Raw genomic sequence first — 24,047 nt, forward strand, 5'->3', positions numbered from 1 at the left:
ATATTACATAGCTATCATAAATTTTGTTTTATAAATTGATTTGTTAATATTGCAACATTTCAAAAATTTGTTACGAAATTGCATTTGAAAAAAGACATTCCTTGCCGTATTTTGGTCTTTCTCAGGATATGGAGAGTTTTATATTGTAGTAATAAAAACAAAATGAACAGACATTTTTAACCTGTCTTATTGGACTTACACTTACGCCCAGCTGTGGACGACCAATGATAATAAAACATTAAAGAAAGATTCTACATTTGTACAGCTGGGCGTATTTATGTGGATGGCATTATAGATTTTATAATAACTATTTTGTTCATATACCACTTCTAAAATTACCCGTAGATGAAGCGAAGTTATAAATAAGCAAAGATCGAGTAAAGAAACGTTTTATGGTCGTTGTGGTTTTGTGGTTAGTAGGGACCAGATTCCGGTGCTTCAACCGAGATGCGGGGTTTGAAACCGCGTTCATCTGCTTCGTATTCCACCACCTGGAATTTAATAATAATTCTTTTAAAATCAGTGAGTCCATAGAGTATAAGTTACTACCTTTTGTTTACCTATGTTAGTAACAGGTCTACATATTATGCAATATAAATCCATTTTATTATTAAATTTAACAAATAAAACTACAAATGCGATAAATTATTAGACGCAGTAAGTATTAGATATATATATATATATATATATATATATATATATATATATATATATATATATATATAAGTATTCGGTACTAGTTAACCATTTGAACAGTTCAGATATAAATTGTTGAAGATTGAAGTTGAAACAAGATCATATCATAAAAGAAACAAAAAAATAAATTAAATCAATTTGAGATTGAAAATAATCACTGATATAAAAACATGTTATATATATTAATGGATACTGCTTACTATAATTATATATAAATATACCATAATATATATATTTAGATATCTACATATACTATTAATATAATGAATAATAAAATCCAATTATCGTGATGATTGCGTCGGCTTGTAAAGCGACAGCTTTACAGTGACTTTCATAAATAAGACAAAGTATACTTTAGTTATAACTAAGTAATGTTTGCGGTAGGAGATATCGAGTGAGAGGTAGGAGAGCTGGTATAACTTGCGAAAAAGTTATGTCGCAGAAGAATACTGCTGTGAGAGAGAGAGAGAGGGATAGAAAGAACATCTGAGCCTCCCATCTGCAGTCGGAGACTTGGACGTCGAAGGGTGTTATATCGCGTCATTCTCCAACCTCCTTAGCATGGCCTTGGCGATGGAGTCAGTGTGATCCGCCAAGGAGTGGAGGCACTAGACCACCACCGTTGCAACTACGGTAGTATGCGGAAGCGTTCCTTTAGTTTCAACAAAGGGCGTTCAAGAAGACCATGGAGTCCGAAATGACCCTTTGGTTGTCCCAGCAGCGGACGAGTATCCCATGCGGTATTTCCCCACGAGTAAAAGAAAGGGATCGCGTCATACTTCCAATTCAGTGCAACCAGATTCAGGTCTGGTTTTCTTAGCGACCGCTAAACAACTGTTACCCTGTATCTGTGAGCTTATACAATAGCATCCCTTACATTACATCATCTATATGTGTTATTTGATGAAGGTTATGCTGGTAGGCGCAAACTTCGTGCAGCTGAGGTCTGTGAGATAAAAATCTTACTTCTTTAATTTCTACCTCGGTAATTATAGGAAGACATACCTGTTTACTTCCATCCGGTAGCACCACGAAGTAAGAACCTTCCGCCCGCTCCGCCTGTCGGGTTTCCGCGTGACCGAAATCGCTGCCGCTTGTGTAATCGCTCACTTTATAGCCGAACTCGTAGCTTGCCGGTTCCTGCTTTGTTTAATGTAAAACGTGTACAATTCATTGCAATAAATTCTGCTTATCACTATGTATAATATTATATAGTGATATTTACAATATATTGATAATTGAATAAATAAACGAATGAAATATATTTCAGAGTGGTCATTTTTTTAAGAATTAAATGTGAAATTAATATTTTCTTTTACTATCTATTAATACTTGCGTGAGTGTTAAATTAAAACAGATCGCAGCATGCAAACTATCAAATTCGAAAAGTTTCAAGAATCGAATAACAATCAATATAATATTTAATAAAAAAAATTCAAATTTCTACTCAATTTTCCTGTTTTATTTTCAAATTAGAATCTGCTAGTAATGTATCAACGAACCTAAAAATATAGATGCATGAAATAGGGGTAGAGTTCTTAAGTTATAGAGTGACCAAGGTAAATAGAAATTAAATAATATGTGTATATATATGTATCATTTTCTACTCCTTCACTTGATGGACCTTTCTATTTTTTCATTATTAACATGTCCAACCAATTGTTACTTAAGAAATCTCTGTTTGCGAACGACCTTTGTTTATACAAACGCCATATCTTCTTTTGCTTAATTATTTTATTTTCTTGTACCTTAATTTATAATAAATAAATACTGTTGTACGTGTGTCGGTTTCAATGTACTTTGGTGCCAATTATGATAAGTAAGAAAAGGACCAATACTTAGCCACTTCCCCACATGCAGTGGTAGTCGTGCAACAAAGTGCACCGCCCGCCAGCCCGCTGATAAATGCGTATGCGGCAAACAATGCGAATCACACAACTGCCACCGCCAAATCACTCAACACGTGTTTCACCCCTCCACGGGGCATCTTCAGGAGTTATGTTACACCGAATAGTGCCAAACACAGAGTCCAATTATGATAGTTTTTATTCTAATCACCTGATTGAGTAGTTCCTCCAATGCATTTCTAGAGTAGGCATAACCCAGTCCAGCACCATCACTGTGTGTCGCATCATACTCCTGCGCTGATGAAGATCTAATGACAATAGTTTACTTTGTTAGTGTCGACCCGTACGGAATTTGTTTATTTGGGGCAAAATTAGAATTTGAAAGTTAAGCACCTTCCCGTTGTCAGATTGATCCGAAATACACATTTAATTTAGATGACAATACAATATAATAAAATCAATAACATTATAAATCTAAGATGGCCGCCGATACAAAATAGCGGATTACATATTTTTCCTTAACCCCCTCAATACGGGTATCAAATGAAAGGGCTACACTAGTAAAACACGATAATTATGTCAAAATTTAAAATTCAAGATGGACGCCGTTCCAATATGGCGGACTAGGTACATATTTTTCCATAACCTCCACAATATGGGTATCAAAAACCCGTTTAACTTAAAAGTTTTTTAAATGTATTTTTTAGTATAAGTATCATAATTTTAACTGTTGAACGATAGATACACTCTTGGTATATTCCAGCAGTTTTTTTTACTCTTTGATATAGGAAAGAATATTGCGCATAAGAAAGAAATTAATTTGGTTTGCAATAGTATACTGACTGGTATAAATTCACTATGTAAGCTACCTACATATTGTAATTTATTTGAATTACTTAAATGAGTTTCTAAGGACTTGGAGCAGGCGTGGAGTACCACCTACACCCATATAGTGGAACGAGGACCTTGCTATGGTGGAAGACGCTAGATGCAGCCTACAATATGGTGGAGTCCAAAAGTCCTATATACTTTCATAGTCTCCAAAAATAAATTAACTTGTTGGCTGTTATCTGACTATAGAATTTAAAATCTCTTTATATTTTATATTTTTTATACTTTATATATTGACAGTTTATGTCATGATGCATTTTGTCTTGTTCGTTAGTTATCTCAGTCTATTGTTACGTGTTATTCTACTGTTATCTTGTTTAGTATAATTATAATTATATTACCACCGTTAAAATATATATAAAGAGGTTTTTAATGAAGTCTTTTTATGGGTTCTTTAGTATTAAATATAAATTTTAATGGACGTTCCATTTAAAATAAAAAAAATGTTATGAAAAAATTTTGTGAAAAAAGTATATACTGTACCCGGCGATAAATATTGCACATCGGCTTTTGGAAAGAGACATTCGACTAATTTCGGTTTAGTAGAGCGTTATCTCTGTTGCGCGAAATACAACGACTGACAAAAGTCACATAGGTAGCGTGGGACAGAGATAGTGCTATACGAAGCCGAAATTAGCCGATTGTCTCTTTCTAAAGGTCGGTGTTCAATATTCACCGCCGAGTACTGTATATTATTATTGGCGTTATATCAAATCGTGTAAAAGAGACCACGTACTAAAATCTTAAATTATTTACTAACCGTCCTTGTGAATAAGATGACACCAATGCAGTCGTTTCTTCGTCTGCGTTTCTATTATTAGCTTCATAATGTTTTTGTTGAGATTTAGGAGTTCCGTAGGTTGAAGGAGAACGGCTTAATGCATTTGAATAGGAATCCCCAATTCTTGTCTCAGGTGTGCCATATTGGTTGGACAGAGAACGTGCTGGAGTACCATAAGTTTGAGGTATGGTTCGAGGTGTGAAAGAGCCTTGATTCTTTAATCCAAAGGATTTGAAGGCATCAGCTGCGTAAGTAGACCCTCTTGAACTGCTAGAAGACTGACTAAACCGAGGTACGCCGTATTTCTGAACTGGTGTTTGGATGTTACTCCTGGGTAGAGTATACTGTTGAGAAGCCCCCTGTATATCCGGTACACCATATTGCTGAGAAACCCTCTGTACAGGAGCGCCATAGACATCTGATATGGAGTTCCTTGAAGACGGAACCCCATAAACTTGGGAGATTCCTGAGTTAGATTGATGTTGTCCGATGTGGGCATTTGGAATGGAATTTCTTGTACTTGGTACTCCATATGTGGAAGAAGGGTTGTTTCTTGATAAAGGTGCTCCGTACACCTGGGATACTTCGTTGCGGAAGCTAGGAGGTCCATATTCCTGGGATATTTCATCACCTGCTTCTTGGTATTGGCGGGATAGATCGTTATACGAGGATTTGGTAGTTCGTGCTGATGGTACATTGAAGTCTGGTGGTAGATATTGCCTATGGGCCTGTTCGTAGCCATCTCTGAAAGCAGGATTTGTAAATGTAGAAATATCACATTTTATTTATAACGACTGCCTATACAGGGTGATCGGATACAGGTGGAAAGGTTTTAAAAGAGTTAATGTAGAGCGTTTATGTGTGTGTGTGCAAGTGTATTATATACTGATATGTGTAGTATATTTTAATATATTTATTTTTTATTATGAACACCCTCAACTGCCATGTTCATGTCTGTCATGCTTATCCAAAGGATATCTGGTAGGATATCGTCTGGAGCGATAAGACCGCCTATTGTTTTGGTGTACAGTTAAGTGTAAACGATATAAAATAATAAGAATAAAAACTCGTCTGAGAGATTACTAAGTGTATTTAAAAGCAGATACAAAATTAAAAAAAAATATACAACATTTTGTTATATAGTAGGTAGAACTATTCACCAAGTAATTCTTTACTTGATGATCTTCAATAAAAAACCACTTGAAATAGTTTTACTACTGGTAAAGTATGTGGCAAACAGGCAGAACATTAAACAAATAAAACAATTGAACAAAATTAGAACAATAACTTACCCGAGCGGTGGTTCAGCTAGAACAAGCGATAGCACGCTTAGAATCACGATTATCATCTGTAATCATATTAAAGTTATATATGTGACAAACATACACACGTATACACATATGCTAGAGTTCCAGATAGTTCCAATATGCTAACACTATATGATGTTAGCCCAGTGGACCCAGATCGCAGTGCCCAGCGGTAGAGGTCTGAGATATGCGATCATAGGTTACTGGTTCGATTCCATAAAAGCCATCCCGCGTGGGCCTGACTATCAGACAAATGTCAGGTTACACTCTCCTATCTCACGATTGCCTGCCATTGATGCCTTTCGCGGCTCTTATACAGCCTTTTAACTATATTAATAATTCACTGTATCCATAACAGATTTTTAATTGAATATTTTAGGCACTTTCTTTGAAGAAGATACAGGAGCAAATATTTTTACATTAAAACCTCTTTTGGTATATAAAGTCGTATGCCGGATATTTTTATTACGATATTTATTTTTCTTCGTATTTTTTTAGAATGTTAATTTTAAATGTTGTGTCATTTATAAAGGAACATAATAGAAGCATTATTGATAAATCAACATGTATTTTTAATGCTGGTGTACTTATGTAAGAAAAATAATTTCCACTTACCTTAACCATTTTCAACTATTCCCTGTAACAAAGACAATCATTATGATTACACTTGTTCAATTTATAATAAAATAAATATATATTACGATTTATTAAAAATTAATAGATCAGACAAGATTTTATACCACAATATCAACTTCAGATTGTACCATGTTACATTGAAACGAGAAATGGTATTACTGGTTTCCAGGTGTTCTTTGAAAGGCAACAGATTATGATCTGTTAGGTTGCGGCACAAAAATATGTATTGGCTTTATAAAAACAAGGTTTGTATTATGTTAGGGAAGGTTCGGATGACCAGGCAGTGCAGGTGCAGGTATTCTTAGGGCATGGGTGCTTTGGCACCTGTTTCGCATAGGTGGAACCGTCAACGATATGCAACCGTTGTGGTAGCGAAGAGGATACAGCATACGCTTGAGGAGTGTACAGCTTGGGAACAGCTGCGCTGAGAACTCATCGACACTGTGTGGAATGACCTCTCGTTTCAAAATGTGTTGTCGCAGAAGAAGACAGCGGAGAAAGAGAGAGAAAAAACATCTGAGCTCACTATCCGCAGTCGGAGACCTGGATGACGGATGGTGTTATACCGCGCCTTTCTCCAACCTTAGCTTGGCCTTGAATTCAGGGTGATCTGCCGCAAGTAAGAAGTAGTATGCGAAAGCGTTTTCGTAGTTTCAACAAAAGGCGTTCAAGAAGACCGTGAGGTTTTAGCTGGTAGGAGTCCGGTATAAGTCTTTCGTTGCCCCCAAAGTGGACGGGTATCCCATCCAGGAATTCCTCACAAGTAAAAAAAATATAAAAAGGGTAGGTACGGATTCGAACGTGTTTACGATGGAAGGCTTTAATTTCCTCTAGCTTCAGTTACTTTGAGGCAGACAGAATTATAAGATTTTCTGGGGTAGCGTGGTCAACGGATACCTCGAGATAGGCTATCTAGATAGCATAAAACGGCTGTGGAATTTAAAAAGTTTGTAATGAAGTGACATGGGTCACGTACATAACCCTGTCCTTTATCCTCTGAAAACTGTGTATCTTATTTATCTATCAATTGCCACACCAAACATAATAAAAAGGTTGAAAGTTTGACAGACTACTATAGTTTATTTTAGCACATGTCTAAACTTATATCCCGGGGAAGACAGTGACGCACCAATCGGAAAAAATAAAATATTATTTTTTTTACTTTAGGTATCAAATTTACTAAACTTACTTAATAAAGACTAAAATAATAATGAATTACAAAAATACATTGACAATATAAAGTTCAGTCGAAAATATTTAAACCTACCTCGGAATACTGCAGTCGATCTGATCTAGATAAGAAAAAGCTGTCGAATGTACACTCTCAAACATTAAGCTCTATTTATACTGATCAAAATTCGACTGGAAGAAAGCCCGATTGGTCGACTAGGTTTCGATATCCTCTCTGATGTTTGAACTCTATTGCGTGTTAATAGGGGCGAAATTCCAATGACGATATTATAAGCACGAAGTCTTCCTATTGTTGATAAGGACCTTCGATATATCGTGTCGACACAGCGCGTGTGCGTTGTCATTAAAGCTGATGGTGATTTTGCGGTTGAGACGCAAACATTGTTCGAATGCAGTCGAATATTAGGCTTTGATATCAAAACTTTGAACTAAACGCACTCAATGATTTTTCTTTACATAAATCCGTATAAACCTAACACTTATAGACTGTATAGTGTTGTGTACAGAGAAATTGGTTATAGGTATAAAAGCCAGCTTACCGGACCTTCTCAAGAAAAAATCTACAGCAGAATCTTTTGATTAGTTGGCCCGGCACATTGTCCTAAATCTCAAGGCATTTAACGGTCTGTAGCGCTTGGACAGCGAATTGAAATAAAATAATGTACCAACTAATATATAATTGAGTAATCCAAGTTATATTGTTAATATGTATAAAATTTAGTTGTATTTAATCGTAAGTAGAAATATTGTAAAAATTATAAAACGCTGTCGTGTCTCGCAGCTGGGAGAAGAAAGATCCGTATCAAATAGCGGCAACCCTCTCCCATCTGTCTGCGTTTAGTTAAAGCGAAAAATAAATATTTTAAAAAAACACTAGCGATACAAATTAGAATTAATAAAAGAAAAAAAAAGGTATAAAAGCCTTAAAAGAGTGATGGTATACCTCACAGCTACAATTCAAAAATTAATGATTTCAGATGTGATAGTTCTCAAAATGCCGATTACTACATATTAAAATGATTTATTGTTTAATATCTCTACTTGCAAACTTTATACTGTAAAAAGTTATTTACCTATCGAATTGTAATAAAATTTAAGTGATCAATTTATAAAGGTGATTAGAAATAGATGTAAAAAAAAAATAATAAATTGTTGACAAAAATAAAATAAGTGTTTTTAAAATTCGAATAATTGCAAATTATATATATGAAAAAAATTAATTAATGTAACATAATTCAGAGTGATCACTTTATACAGCGTGTCTTTAATTAGTTGTGTAAACTTTAAAGTTTTGTCACACATATCTATTCAACGAAAATAAAAAAATATATCATTTTTCAGAGTACCCACTTTTTTATTGATTTAATGTCTTAATCAATACCAAAATATCAGAATGTTTGACAAATGATCTTTGACAAATGTGTATTGCCGGTGATGACATACGGATCCGAGAAGTGGTCACTTACAGGCTTTATAAGGATCAATGTCACCCAGAGAGAATGAAGAACAGTGATGAAGAGATCCGCAGAAGAACCAAGATCAACGACGTAGCGCGAAAGATTGTTCATCTGAAGTGGCAGTAGCGGTAGACGCGGCTCCCGACTAGGTAGACTAACGACATAGGTCGTCGATAGTCGTTGGTTGCGGGCAGCGCAGGACCGGTGATCGTTACCTACTTGGGGGGCAGACCTATGCCTTGCAGTGGGCGTCCGTCAACTGAAAAGTAGAAGAGGAATGTCTTAATCGTAAATAAAGATTAATTAAGAAAATTAAACAATAATTTATTTATGGTAGATTTTAACAACAGTACGCATGTACTTTTATTTCGAATTTTGTTAATTTATTTAGTAATGTCAATAGTTTTTGATCTGTCGCAATCCAATGGCTATAAGTAAGAAAGCGACTATATAGCTACTTCCGCTATGCAGCAGTAGTTGTGCAATGAAGTGCACCGCCTGAGAGATAAATGCACGTGCGGCAAACAATGCGAAAAACAACTGTGTTTCATCCCTTCACGGGGATTCCTCAGGAGATATTACACCGACCAGTGTCAAACACTGAACTCGGTGTGTTTCATTGCACGTCTACTGCTGCATAGCGGAAGTAGCTGTATATTAGTCCCTTTCTTATTTAGGATGGACTTCTGCGAGGTAACGCATGAAGCTATTAGATACCAATGGCTATATTCGCTAGACGCTATTCTTATACAGCTTCTTAGGACTCAGGGCTAAGCATACACGAGGCATACACGAGTTAATAAATTAAAAAAAAATCTTCGTCATAAAATAAAAAAAATCGCGATCACTTTAATAATTTATTTAATATCGTAAAAATAAATAAAGAACACTTAAAAACAAGTTGGAGTAAACAAAAAAGTCTTCTTTTTTGTTTACTCCAATAATGTAGTTGTGATAAGATTATATTTGGAGTAGTGACACAGTGGTAGAGTACTGAAAATTGCGATCGTAGGTCGCCAAATCGATTTCCGGTATACAAGAATATAATTCACATTTTGTGTATTAATTATACAGGATTTCCACTGCTTACCGGCAAGTTTCCAGAGGATGGATGAGGAGGAATTCTACAACCTTATGGGTGGATATCAGCGCATGCCGTTTCTTGGTCTTCACTCCAGAATCATAAGGCCCTAACAGCCATCTGCAGCTGAACAGTGTTTGCTAAAATAACTGTCCTATGTACTTTAGAAATTTATTAAATATTACATAAGAATATATTGAATATAAACTTTTAGTATATAAATATTTACTTTTAATTTCAGCTCGGGTAAGTCATCAATTTTAATTTGATGCGGCGAGGGATCAAGCAGCGCTCTCAACGTCCTTTAAGACAGTACAGTTTCATCTCATCTATACTATGGTCAATAAGCGAAAATATAGTGAACAATTTTCGTTATTTTTGATTCTTCTTACCATATTATGATTGTCTGAATGAAATTTCCTAGTGTGGTAAGATCGCTTTTTTTACTATTATGCAACTATGTATATGTTTTTCAGTGTGTACAATAAATAGAATTTAATTAGTTCCTCTCTGTTTTAATTATTGATGCGCTACAACTTTGTCATCTTTACCCTAATATCATTCTCATGTTTGACTCATATCATCTTCATGTTCGAGGGTCGTGATCATTTTGACACGGAGTAATTCTTCATTAAAGATTGAACATGCTTAAAAATATAGCCCTCATAGATTTATATCGTGAACAAAATATTTTTTTTCATGTGCAGTTTTTTCTGTATATTTTTTCTCTCCGCGAAATAGTCAGCTAGTAGGTAAAAAAATAAAAACTTTTGTTTTCTTAATTTATCAATCACTATTTAATACTTTTCAATTAACCAATTTTCAATTAACAAATTTCATATTAACCATTATTGTCTTGATTTCACAGGTTGTTTAGATTTAGGCCGAAAACGAAATGGCGGCAAAGGTGTTATTACATTTACTGGTTCTCCAGAGGAACTGTCAAAGATATATAGAACCGGATCTGTGTGACATCGAACTTCTATTAGTTCCGTTGTCATTACTTCATTAATAATTCCAGCAGCTTTCATTATATCTTTAATCTGTGGTGCCCAAAAATGATATTTACCGTATACATGAGCGTAGTTTAATACGACATTACCAATTAATGATGCAACGTAATAGATCTTGATTAACAATATTGTTTTCTTTCCGCTTAACCTGATTGTTATTCTCTGTCCTGGTTTTATATTTATATATCCTTTTTTAACTGTGCCAAACGCTATAGATGCGCTTCTAAAGTTGTCTTTCCTCCATAGATTTCGATACGATTTATTTCCACCAGTGAAATTATAATCTATCTTAAAAATAATGTTGTCCTCGGGCAAACCTTCTTTAGACCAAAAGGAATTGATTACATTTTCAACAGTCTGATATATTGATGCTTTAGTTTTGATTGTATTTGTTGTATTGTTAACATACTCGTGTGATTTTAAGACGACATCTTCATTTATGACATCGACAATTTCTGTTTTTCTTATTTCCAGTTTTCTGGTTACGGGTGACCAATTGTATTTCTTATATAGATTACCGTATTTCGTTGGATCGTATAAGAATATATCGTCAGACGCTTTACCTAGTTCAATTCTTACACCTCTGCTTAGATTGTAGTCTGTTATATTAAACAACTTTACTTCCATATCTGTTACAGTTTTTTTATCTACACCATTGAATGTAACTAACACTCGATCCTTTTCAGATTCAGTTTTTACCACTACTTGTATATCAGCATCACAGAAAACAATTTTAAGTATCAAACCAATAAAAACTATTAAACGCATATTTTAACTCATACAATCTTTCCAACTAACGGTAGTAAACTAACCCTGTGATTGGAAATAGCGAGTAAATCAATGATGATTGAATAACGTAAATAGTATTGATAAAGCTTTGACCTACTTATCAATCGTGGTCAAGTACAACGCTCATTAAAGATTACACATTGATGATCAATCGACTTACAGATTCAGTTGCTTTTATATTTAATAATAAATTGAAATTTTTGCGTTCGTTATGTAGTATGTTTGAATGTATCTTATAATACACAATTAACATAGTTTATACAGTTTAAGAAGCTATTTTTGAGTTTGCTAACATTGCCGCCCAAGTACCATTTGTAGATTTTGTTCTTTTTGATCTCGGCTAAGACCGCTACATATTATAATTTCAACGGATAGATAGGTCGGCGAGTTCATAAATCGCCTAGTCGGACCCTCCATAGATTGACTACGTTCAAGGGCCCCCACCAGGTGGTTAAAACTAGTAAAGCTGTCAACATTATACAAGATCAAGTACCCTGTAACTTGAAATAGATGATTTTTATTCGCGTCATATTATTCCTATTTATTAATAAAATAGACAGATTTTGATTCGGTCGAGAAATGAGGAGCATAATCGAACTAATAAACAAAATTATCTTTAGTGTATTAGAAAGTAGAAGTTGCAGTAGGCAGACCACATATTGCACAGAAAAAAGTCTTAATGTTCTGGAACAGAGATGTCGAGTCAAAGGTGGGTAACTTTGATCGAATTCTACATAAAATAATCCATTTCAGTAATACACATAAGGACGAAACATCTTAATATTTACTATGTTACAATGATAAGAAGAGCAAAGGTTAAATAAATCAGGAATAAAAAAATGTAATTTTAACGTCAGAAAGATTCGGGCATCTCAATACCATACTTGTCGTTACACATTATAACTATGTTCTATTCACTTATCTTAATAATTACTTGTATAATTGCAGTTGAATCTAAAATATCTCTAGATATAAACGTGGGTGCAAGTTCTAATGATGTCACAGTGATATACACGGGATACGAAGTCGACGTAATTGGAGAAAATGAAATCAAACTGTTTAATATTGGTAACACAAACATCAGACAAGCGGTTAAGAGACATTACAAAAGAATACCCAGTAAAGTATACCTAAAAAGTCCAACGCCTTGGGGTGATTTGTATAAAACTTACAATTGGGAAGAAGTTTCTCGTGTTCTGAAAGTGAAATCGGCAAAATTGAAGTCATTAATTAAAAAACCGGTAACAGTAATGTCACATGACTTCGAAAACGCATCGAATAGAACGATTAAAGTCAACACAGGAATAAGTCAAACAGTTGAGAATACAATCACAACGAGTTGGTCAAAGAGCAAAGAGACTACTGTATCACAAGAGATAGAGTATGACGTCAATGTACTATTTGCTAAAGCCTCTGGAACAACTGGTCTCTCTTTCACATCCAGTTGGGGAGAAAGTGAAGAGAAATCTGAAACTGTTACAGTTGGAACCACTAGTGGAGTGGAAACAGAACTCCAACCAGGACAAGCTGCAACTGCTGTTTTATCAGCAAGCAAAGGCACTATAGAGATCGAAGTTTTATATGAAGCAACTCTAAGAGGAAATGTTGCTGTTAATTTCAAACCAGCATACAAAGGACATCATTTCTATGGTCCATCTATAGACAGTGTGATGAAGAGTGGTGGTTTAGAAAATGAGGTTATAATAAAGGAGACAATCAATATGGGTTTCTTTATGGATGCTAGTTTGAAAGTATATGATAAAGTTTCAGGAGAGACATTATAAAAACTGAATTATAAGTTTTTTATTTGATTTAATATAGTTTCGGAGCACTACGAAAGAGACGTACGTTGTTTTATTCTGTAACTAGACATGGAAAATTAAATTCCAATTACAATTAGCAATATATTTTAAAAACATCGCGGTTTTTATTTCTCTAAAGCACCGTAGAACGCCACATAAAAATACTAGATGAAGAACAGTTCTATAGGAAATATATGGGGACGTGGCTCAAATGTTGATGACCTTTAAAAACATTTTTTTAATGTTTTTTTAGGGTTTAATGATATTGTTTGGGAATCGAACCTTTCCACCCTGTCAATTGAGATGTATTCAACCGCTGCACATTTTGAAAGTAAAATTGAATGTCATCTGATGATTTCATGAGAAAATAAATAGTTTAAAGAGGTCATGTGTTGTTTTCTTTCACAGATGAGCGTGACAAACGGTCCCTTTGTTATCTAGTCTGATTCCGTTTAGGCTCCGTGGCCTTGGCATTATTTCTCTATTTGTCGAAGTAATTGCGTGCGGGGACGCAATCATTAAATATCATTTGTCATTTTGATCTAACAGTGGATCAGTGACTTATGACAGTAGGTTTCAAGTTCGATTCTCGATCGGTTTGCAATCCCTAAGAAATTATATACCTCCGTTGTCCGTGAGATCAAATCTTTTGCTTTCGGACAAGATTTCTTCATATTCTTCCCTTATAGCTTTGACAGTCTTTTTTACACCAACACTACCTGGATGGCCAGATCTATTTCTGTAACAAACCAAGGAGGTTCGATAATGAGACTTGCCCATTTGACGATTCCACAGTACAGACTTTTGATCACTTACTCAGACACTGCTCCCGATTCGCATCCAAAAGCCACGTGACCACCACGTGACCTTATGTGAAAACCTTATTATACCTGCGTTTAACTTATCGGACCTTCTCAGGAAAAAATCTACGGCAGAATCTTTTGATGAGTTGGCCCGGCACATTGTCCTAAATTTCAAGGCATTTAACGGTCTGTAGCGCTTGGGCAGCGACTTGAAGTAAAATAATGTACCAACTAATATATAGTTGAGTAAAACTTTCAAATTGTATTATTTTTAGGTTTATTACCTATAAGAAAAATTGTGAATAATGGTAAAACGCTGTTGTGACTAACAGCTGGGAGAAGAAAGATCCGCATCAAACAGCGGAAACCCTCACCCAACTGTCTGCGTTTAGTAAAAGCGAAAAAAAAAATTGTACAAAAATACTAGCGACACAAATTACAATTATTCTAAAAAATCTCTGAGAGTTAAAAAATAAATAATTAAAAGGTAAAGGAAGAAAATATCGAAAGACTAATGGTATATGATTGTAAAGCCGTTTTAAATCTTTTGTTTAATTTGGACTGCTACAGACCTAGTTATATCTTTATCTAAACCAGTGATTCCCAAAGTGATCTATATCGACCCCTAGGGGTCTATGACAACCTGCAAGGGGTCTACGTCAGCGAAAAAAAATTTGGGTGTCCATGAAATGAAAATGGGGGTCCACGATAGTGGATCTCAACACATACACTGCTAGTACCTATTTACTTACATCATACTATCTTAAAATATCAAAACATTTACATTATTTATAAAAGTACCTATGAAGTAAAATTATTGCTTATGTTATTTTATTTATAGTTAATTTTATATTTATTTAATGTTACGTATATTTTACACAACAGATACAAAATTTTATTTTGAGTATTTTTAATTTAAATTCAATTAATAAATGTATAAATTAACATGTGTTTTTACTTTAAGTTTTTAACACTAAACTTCACTACAGTTAGAAATTTACAGGAAATCAATATCAGGTAAGTAGGGGTCAGGTAAGTAGGGAGTCTACCCAACACGGAAAAACATGGCAAGGTGTCTACGACACAAAAAAGTTTGGGGAACTCTGATCTAAACTATGATAAAATTAGTTAATCTATTGTTGCCAACTGTGCATGGTATTACAATAAGGAGTATAATATATCGACTGTCATGATGACGATGAAGCTAAATAGTATGACGTGCCATATCATATGACGATCACAAAAATGAACAGATAATTTTGTTCATGTCGCTTCGAATCTGTCCAATAGGAAATCTATCGGGTATGCTTATATAAAACAAAATTTGAATTAGAAAAATTAAAATTCTAATTAATTACATCGATTTAATGACCTGGTTAAATAATGTCCTAGCCACTAAAAAAGATCGCAGATTTATTTCTTACCAGAACAACTAATACGAGGAAAAGAAAACTGAGATATCTGATTATTTTATTACACAATTATAATAAAACAAATATAATTAGTTTTTTTCAACAGTTTCTTGGTTTTCGATAAATATTTCTTGCAATTTTTTTTACGTATACCAAAGTAATAAATAAAAAAATATATAAATTTGAATAAAAAAAATTGAAATCGATTACAGACGACACCACATGAGCAGTGGTAGCATAGCATATGAACCTATTACAGAGTATACTTCTTTTTATTTTCTGCTGATAGACGCCCATAACGTTTATATCTCTCCCAAAGAACGCCGCAAAGATCCGTCTTATGCAGCCCACGGCTTACTATGTCGCCGGTCCACTCGTGGAGTCCCAACCCACATCTCAATCCGTAACTTGAACTACAAAGTATTAGAACATTTATAAATATAAATATAAAAAGATGAACGAAATCAGTAAAATCTCAAGTTATGGTATGAACTAGAGAAAAAAAGAGTTTATTTTTATGATGAAAACCGATTTTATTCATAAAACATTTTCATCCTTTTGTTTCCAAACAAGTTAATAATGTTAGCCCTAAGATTTTTGCAGCTTCGTCGGACAAGAGTTCACGTGAACTATTCTACTTTTTTATATACATAGAACATCTACTTTAACACGTTCATTGCATTATGAGATCTGAAAGACCTCCTGACTTGTTTTATACGACTAAAAAAAGTGCATTCTTCTGGAAACAACAAGGTTATAGTTAACTGTTGATCATCGAGCTTATCTCCTTAACTCTCCAAACCCCAAACTGGGTCCTCTTCGCCTGATGAGGAGCTCAAAGCCCTCGCGCGCTACCTCGCCAATGTGGACCTCGACGAGGTCTGCATATTAGCCGCTAAACTCCGCAAAGCCTCCGGTCCCTCGGAGAGCTTTCCCTGTATTGCAGAGCACTCGGCCCTTCTCGCTGCCCTTAAAGCGGAATTTAAATAATCTCCGCTCTCCCGTCTCAACGCCAGGATACACGTCTCATATCGAACCCCAGCGGTCTCGATGCACATGTCATTCATTACTTACACATGACACGGCGGCCGAGTCCGCCTAACCCGCGTTCAAGCGAGGGCGGTCCGGAGAGGCTCGTGTCTCTCCCGACCGCCGAGTAGTCCTCGCTTCGTGCTACATACACAACACCTCACTCACTACACTATACACCTACACGGGTATAGTTCTCCGCGTGTGTACGTCTTCGTTGCTACTGGGGTACGATCGCCAGTGTAAAACTTTTTAGTCCGTGGACCTCTGTTTCCACGGGGTCAATTTTAATGAAGCTGCATCACAAGCAAGCAAGTTATCTTCTTTCGACATTAATTGAATGGCGATGATCATGTTTCTCAAAGCTCACTATGATGTCCCATCTTGAGCTGCCCGCTTCCAGGGACTTCCCCCAATCTTAACCTGTTAATTAATTGATAAAAGTTTCGCGGCTTATGCCCAGAACATCCAATACACAAGCTTCGATGACGTCACACACAAGGCTTCAACTATCGTAGCTTTCCAACGACGTTATACATGTGAACAAATCACTCACGCTTCTATTGTAATGGATTAAAGCTTATAATCTCTTGACCAATTTAATCTCGGCTGCAAATATAACTTAAACTTTTAATGTTACGATTGGTATATATAGCGCATTGAATTTTTGATTATTTACTCTAGACATTTCGTCCACTTCAAACGGTTCTGAAGGTGGGTGGTAATAAAATCGGTTTGAGATATTTAAAAAAAGAACAAACAGATTTTTTTTTAATTATAGATCTTTGTATGTATAGTGCTCCAATATATCATTAATACGAAATAAAGTAATACAATGAAAATAGTTAGAAAAAGGTGTTTAAATAATTCGAAATATACATTGTAAGCTTGTTAAATTATGAATATACATATTAAAAAAAATATAGGTATAACACTTTAGTAAGATCCAAATGGATTGTAGCAAATAGATGCTATTTTCAAAGCAGCGAATTGTACGAAATCGACGCCATTTTGAACAACAAACTAAAAAATTTTAGAATACTTTTTTTTAATTATCCGTTTATATTGCCTTGTCTTTATATTAGTTAACTTTTATTCGTTACTCCATTTATATAATTCAAGATTATTTTGTGGCAATGTTATGCAAATTTATAAAAGTGTTTGCACACTATCTTTTCATCGTTATAATCATTTGAGCCGTAAGTCGTCCATTCTTCATCATCTTCACCTCCTCCATTCATTTCATCATCTCTACCATCATTTAGAACACTACTAGGCTTCACCGATAGATTTCCAATAGGACCAGTTTAAATTGCCCTGAATCAAGAGTGTTCCGATGACCTATATCTTGTACATTTTACCATGTTTATTCTCAATGAAGTTGTGCGCCTTTAATTTTCAGATGCTAGTTCTACTTTTGTGTACGGTTGGTTTGGTGCTGGCGGAGCCATCGGTAGGGTAAGTATTGTAGTAAAACGTAAAAATATTTATTGGCCTGAACAACTTAAATATTTGTTTATTGCAGCCATATAAAGATAAAAATCATTCAGTCAACATTGGAACTTTTAAAATAATTATTATTAATTTTTTAAATCTATTTTATTATGACTCGACTATGCTTCGCAAGGTAAAATATCTGTGGAGAAGAAGTGTAAAGATACATCCTTTAATAAAGTTTAACAATACAGATTTATACACTTTATTAGATATAGTCTAAATGAAATTAAAATCATCCAGCGAAATCACTGCCAAAGATTCCTGTCATTTAAATATTCGTTTATTGAATAATGACTGTCGTTGTTCCTTCGTGTTCTTAATTTTAATTTATACAGGGTGATCACGTAGCTTGAATTGTACACCATGTACAAAAATCAAAAATATAAAGCGTTATCGAAATTCAGATTACTACATATTACAATCAATCATTATTTACTATGTTTTCCTTTACACTATACTGCCAGAACTTGTTGACCTGTCGTATTCCGATGGAAAATATGAATTAATGTAACATATTTCAGATGATGACCAGATGCGTTGTTGTTAAGTTTCTTCCTGCTTCTTCTACACAACTATAACACCTTGCGAAGCAGAGTAGAGTCCAAAATAAGACAGATTAAAAAGATAAATAGATAATAAGTTTACTATCAATAAGACTTCTGTTAAAAGTTCCAGTGTTGAACAAACAAATTTTATCTTAATTTTTATCTTTTTATCAGAGTGTATACCTTACACAGGTTTATTAGAAATAGTTGTGGAAGCTTTTTGCAGACAAATGAGCAATTCGTTTGTCTCTTTAAAGATCTCACACCTATAATCAATCTTCCTGTATATGAAAATTCTATATTTTTTTACAGAGATAGTTACTTGGAAGCGGCTCAGTCTGTGCATGATTTTGCAAGTGATCAACAATACATTCCAGATCTTTCTGTACCATCTGCTGAGAGTTATACCGTAGACAATGTTAATAACCAATATGGCGGACCTAACACTAGAACTATTTCAGAAGCTTATGAATCACCAGATTTCCATTTATCTTCAGAATATGGAACACCAAATTTACGCAATTCTGGATCATATAGAAATTCTGCATCCTTAGAAACACTGAAATCAAGATTAGATCAAAGCTTTTCATCTGCAAACGCAAAGAACGGTATATCTCAAAGATACGGTTCTCCAATATCAAGAAATCCTTCAAGTTCATACGGCGTTCCATCACAAAGATCATCTCCGTTAGAACAATACGGTGTACCAGAAGCTAGATCAGAACAATATGGTAGAACATCTTATAATAGAAATCTTTCTAAAGGAATTCCGGCGCCTATTCAAAAGTACGGATTGCCGAAATTTCAAAGCGACTCTTTTAAGCCAAATCTACACAGATCATCCAAAACCTACACACAGCGTAATCCTTTTGCAAATCAAGAATCATCACCGCGTTCATCGAATCAGTATGGAGGTCAAGCCAGAAACACGGCTCTTTCAGGAGAAATTGTCGATAAATACGGTGCAAATACAAGAACTAAATCCCAAGGATATATAGAACAAGATATCGCTAGAAGCAGTTTGAGTAACAATGCACTTGCTTCATATCACTCTCCACTCAGGTACGTATGTTTAAATGCTAATAAAATATTTTAAAATTTTAATAACATAGATTACGGTGTCGATAAAGCGTTGGAAGAAATAGTAAGACGCCGCTAATAAAGTGACTCTGAAATTGGGGCGTGAATTAAAGATAAACATAAAGATAGAATTCATTTATTCAACATTAGAATTTTAATCTGAACTCTTATTATTCTTATAAACTTATTTTATTTTTTTCTCTACGCTGCTTTGTAAAGTGTTACAGTTGGAGTTGAAGCAGGAATAAACTCCACAACAACACATATTTGAATAAGGATGAACAATACAGATTTATACAAATGCAATTTATCAGATATATCCTAAATGAAATCAAAATAATCAGGCGACATCACTGCCAAGGATTCTTGTCATTTAAATATTCGTTTATTGAATAATGAACTTTTTTTCGACAAATTTACTTTTAATATCCCTTTTGCATTTTGTAAATGGAAGTCAAATAATGTTAGTTTATAAGTTGTAATAAGTGGGAGGAACAATAGAAAGATTTAAAAAGTTCCTAATGAATATACCGGAGTCCCTAACATAGCACAAAGGCCGATCATCGTGAAGGTTTTAGTGGGTAGAAATCCCAAAGAGCCCTGTTCTCCATACAGGCAGACTTATTTTGAACATTCAGAAATTTTCCCCCGAAACCAAAAAAAAGTTGACAAGTACTATTTATTTATTTAGTCTACGATTATGATTAACATAAAAAAGTAAGTCTAAATAGTAATTTTTTGTTACACTCGCATGAGAACACCGAAAACTCCTTATCTTTTTGTTCTTTCTACAACTATTGGCCTTCTCTTAACATATACATCATCACAAATTATCCAGAGATTAAAATGAGTTAAAAACCCACTTAATCGTATGATGGACTAAAAGCATTCTTATTCTGCAGGTCACCATCACTGGAGTACCTTCCATCCTCACGTAATGCCATGCCCTCACAGCAATACGGACTGCCTCGGGAAATTTCCTCTGACCAAGGATATGAATACGCCAGGGCCGCTTTGGATCTTCTAAACCAGGTATGTAACAGTACAGGTTCTGTTATTATATAACTTGACTATTACCGAAGCCGCTATACCGCGCCTTAGGTATGCGCGCGGCGAAACGGAGGGGGGTGTCGCTCCATTTCGTCAACCCGTCGTCAACGCAACCTTGTCGTGCTATTTTAAGACTCAATACAGCGGATTCAGTCGTATTATACCTTACAATCAGAACTCATATTCCCTCGCAGTTTGGTAAAATAGAAAACAACAACCTGAGCTGAAATTTCTAAGGGAAACCATTCAGCGCTCTACCGCCAAAGACCTCTGAGTTTGTTGTGGAATTTTCCCAGATCAGATGGATGATTTATAGGCGAACTCAATCTGATTCTAGCTACTTCTTCTCCTCATTCGCATTCTTCATCGTACACAGGTGTTCACTGTAGATACTTTTTTTAATAAACGAATTAATATTAAAGGGTACAGATAAAATATAAATACAGTCTTCTATTCACAAGGAAAAGAATAAAGGGTATCCAATAAATTTCTTTTACAGGAACCAGCTAACTATGAGTTTTCGTATAAAGTGAGTGACTACGATAACGGCAGCGACTTTGGTCATGTGGAGACACGTCAGAGCGACAAAGCGACTGGATCTTACTTCGTACTGTTGCCCGACGGAAGCAAACAGGTGCGTAACAAAGTAACATTATTCGAATCTTCGAGAACTTTCTCGAAGTTTCGAGTAATGGTACAATATCCCTCAATGTCTATAGCTGAAAGTCTGCGACCAATGTATATATTTTTTTTTTACAAAATTTTCCTCTAACCTAGTCAGAGCCTATATTTACTAAATTACAATTTCTAGACGGGGGGGAAATCCTCATTGGACGCCTGGGAATGGAGGGCCCAGGCAGTGTTAGATATTTACTGACTAAAATCCCCCACCGTCGGCTCTGTTATAATTAAGTTTTTAGTTTTTTTGATTATTTTCTAAAATTTGTATAGTATCAACTCTTGTATTCCACTTATTATTATCTTAAGCTATTTACATTTTTTATTAATCTACCCTTATATGTGAATTCTACGTTTAATATTAATTATTATCTGTATGTCCTTATACAATACCAAAACTTAGTATTATACTTATTATTAATTTCGCTAATATCTATACATCTAATACGCTGGTTGTCGTTTATTATAGAGGAGATGTTGTCCCTCTTTATCTCGTCCAATGTATATTACCAATGACGACTTACGCTATAAAAACATGGCGGTCAAAGAACTATGGAGAGGGCTATGCATGGTATTTGTCTTAGAGATCAGAGATTAAAAGTACAATAGATTAACGAAAGAAGATGACGGAGTGGACTGGCGATTTGAAATGCCAGCGGGCAGACAACATCTCGAAGAACTGGTGGCTATGATCCTATAGGAAACATACGTAGACCTATGCTTAGTAGTGGACATCGTATAATTAAAATGATGATATTATACAAATTTTATTTTGACTAAATCCTCCTCCTCCTTACGTCGTCATCCTAGGATTTGATGAGACGTTTCGATATCAACTAACTGCCCTAGCGACAGATATTGGCTTGACGTTGATTTATGGGACACTTGCACTAGTTTTGTACAAATTACAATTAAACGACAGATTTTGGCTTGACGTTGATTTATGGGACACGTACACTAGTTTTCTACAAATTACAATTAAACCAAATTTTTAACAAAACATTTTATACAAGGTGTCAGTATGTGTCGTTTTAATAGTTATAGGTAATAACACTTTAAAGTGGCGTGCAGCTTTAGATGGTACACTGTGGGATTACGTCGGTTTCCCAATAGTGGTGAAAAAAAAAATAGCGACAAATCATCTTCAGAGACATGGTCATTCCCGATTACACAAACTTTCCAATTACAAAATTTCTAGAATTATTTATTTAAACCATCATTTAACAATAATTAAAATATTCTATAACCTACTAGGTTAGTTTTTATATATGCTAAAAATTTAAAAAATTTTGTATGACATCGCAACTTATTTCAGGTGGTTGAATACGAGGCAGATGAAGATGGATTCCGACCGCGGATATCGGTTGAACCGCCGAACGCAGCGACCGCCTTCTCCGCTGACGGACCTTATTGACGACTTGTGTTATTTATTATGAACTTATTAATGCAATCTTAATCAATTAAAAAAAAAACTATTTATTCTTCGTAATTTATACAATTTCTTTTTTTTTGTATAAGTCGATACCCTCTCCCCTAATAAAATATGAACATAACTTCTGTATAGTTATTGTAATATTTCTATATTATGTTTATGAGATGTATAATAAATAAAAAAAATAAAATATGCTGAATAATACTTTTATTACATATCATTACTGTCACAATTATCAATAAAACATAACATTTTTTAAAGGGATTGTCACTGCTGCCCAAATGGCATTTGCACTTCTGTAGGTATAAAGTGGCAGGGCGTAGAGTACGCCTAGACTAAGAACTTTTTTAAAGTAAAGCTAGAGCTCTCCCGGGAGAGTCGAGACTCGAGCTCACTTCGGCGAACTCTCCATGGAGTGTCTAAGTTGAAGGGTTCCCACAAGTGGACCTCAGATTGGGCTGTCACTCATCGATTCCGACATAGGGATGCGTGAGAGGGCCGATCCTCCGCTTGCTGTTGTCTGGGTAATATGATTACTGCCACTTCGGAAAGCGGTAGAAGTAGCAGAAGAAACTCAAGCAATGCTTCTATCTAGTATGATAGAAGGTGAAACATAACTATTTTTGTTCATACAGTGGCGTAGCAGAGATTGATTATACAGTATGATTGTTTATAGATAAAAAATCACGCAATAATTGCATTTCCAAATATGATAATGACTGCTTTGTTAAGGGACAAAAGTGAAACAACACTTTTGTCTAAACAATAATCTGTTAACACAATGAAAGTGGTACCGACCCGCGTAAAGCGACGATAGAGGTAATTCTCTAATTTTTAAAAAGGTTCGATGCATTCTATTTTCATCGTTATTAGAATACAGTTATTAATTATAAAGTTAACAAAACATCTGTGAAGGTTTTACTTGTCTTTAAATGAATGTATAGCACATTTGCTGTCAATTAACCCTTTCCACTCCAATGTCGAGTGTACTCGACACTGATTTTGTTCCACAAGCTCCACTGTCGAGTGA

At 34.8% G+C, this 24,047-nt stretch overlaps 4 protein-coding genes across 4 annotated transcripts; 2 read left to right on the forward strand and 2 right to left on the reverse strand.

The window, feature by feature from the left end:
• Positions 1-201: 201 nt before the first annotated feature.
• On the reverse strand, positions 202-6,146 carry LOC137924854 (pro-resilin-like). Its single transcript, XM_068768236.1, has 6 exons — positions 6,138-6,146; positions 5,508-5,563; positions 4,195-4,959; positions 2,755-2,851; positions 1,702-1,836; positions 202-491 (listed from the first exon to the last, which is right to left on the reverse strand). Exons 1-6 carry the CDS (start codon positions 6,144-6,146, stop codon positions 414-416), a joined length of 1,140 nt encoding a protein of 379 aa, XP_068624337.1. The 3' UTR covers positions 202-413.
• A 4,589-nt stretch (positions 6,147-10,735) lies between these two features.
• On the reverse strand, positions 10,736-11,668 carry LOC137924855 (spherulin-2A-like). The gene has a single exon (XM_068768237.1). It carries the CDS (start codon positions 11,666-11,668, stop codon positions 10,736-10,738), a length of 933 nt encoding a protein of 310 aa, XP_068624338.1.
• Positions 11,669-12,561: 893 nt separating this feature from the next.
• LOC137924993 (spherulin-2A-like) lies at positions 12,562-13,501 on the forward strand. The gene has a single exon (XM_068768421.1). It carries the CDS (start codon positions 12,595-12,597, stop codon positions 13,471-13,473), a length of 879 nt encoding a protein of 292 aa, XP_068624522.1. The 5' UTR covers positions 12,562-12,594; the 3' UTR covers positions 13,474-13,501.
• A 4,609-nt stretch (positions 13,502-18,110) lies between these two features.
• Positions 18,111-22,999, forward strand: LOC137924856 (pro-resilin-like). Its single transcript, XM_068768238.1, has 5 exons — positions 18,111-18,193; positions 19,090-19,839; positions 20,760-20,889; positions 21,407-21,541; positions 22,901-22,999. Exons 1-5 carry the CDS (start codon positions 18,111-18,113, stop codon positions 22,997-22,999), a joined length of 1,197 nt encoding a protein of 398 aa, XP_068624339.1.
• The last annotated feature ends 1,048 nt before the right edge of the window (positions 23,000-24,047 follow it).

The sequence above is a fragment of the Battus philenor genome, unplaced genomic scaffold (genome assembly GCF_028537555.1).
Source record: "Battus philenor isolate CCGP_79_NKW_IND1 unplaced genomic scaffold, ilBatPhil1.0.hap1 SCAF_25, whole genome shotgun sequence".
NCBI lineage: Eukaryota > Metazoa > Arthropoda > Insecta > Lepidoptera > Papilionidae > Battus > Battus philenor.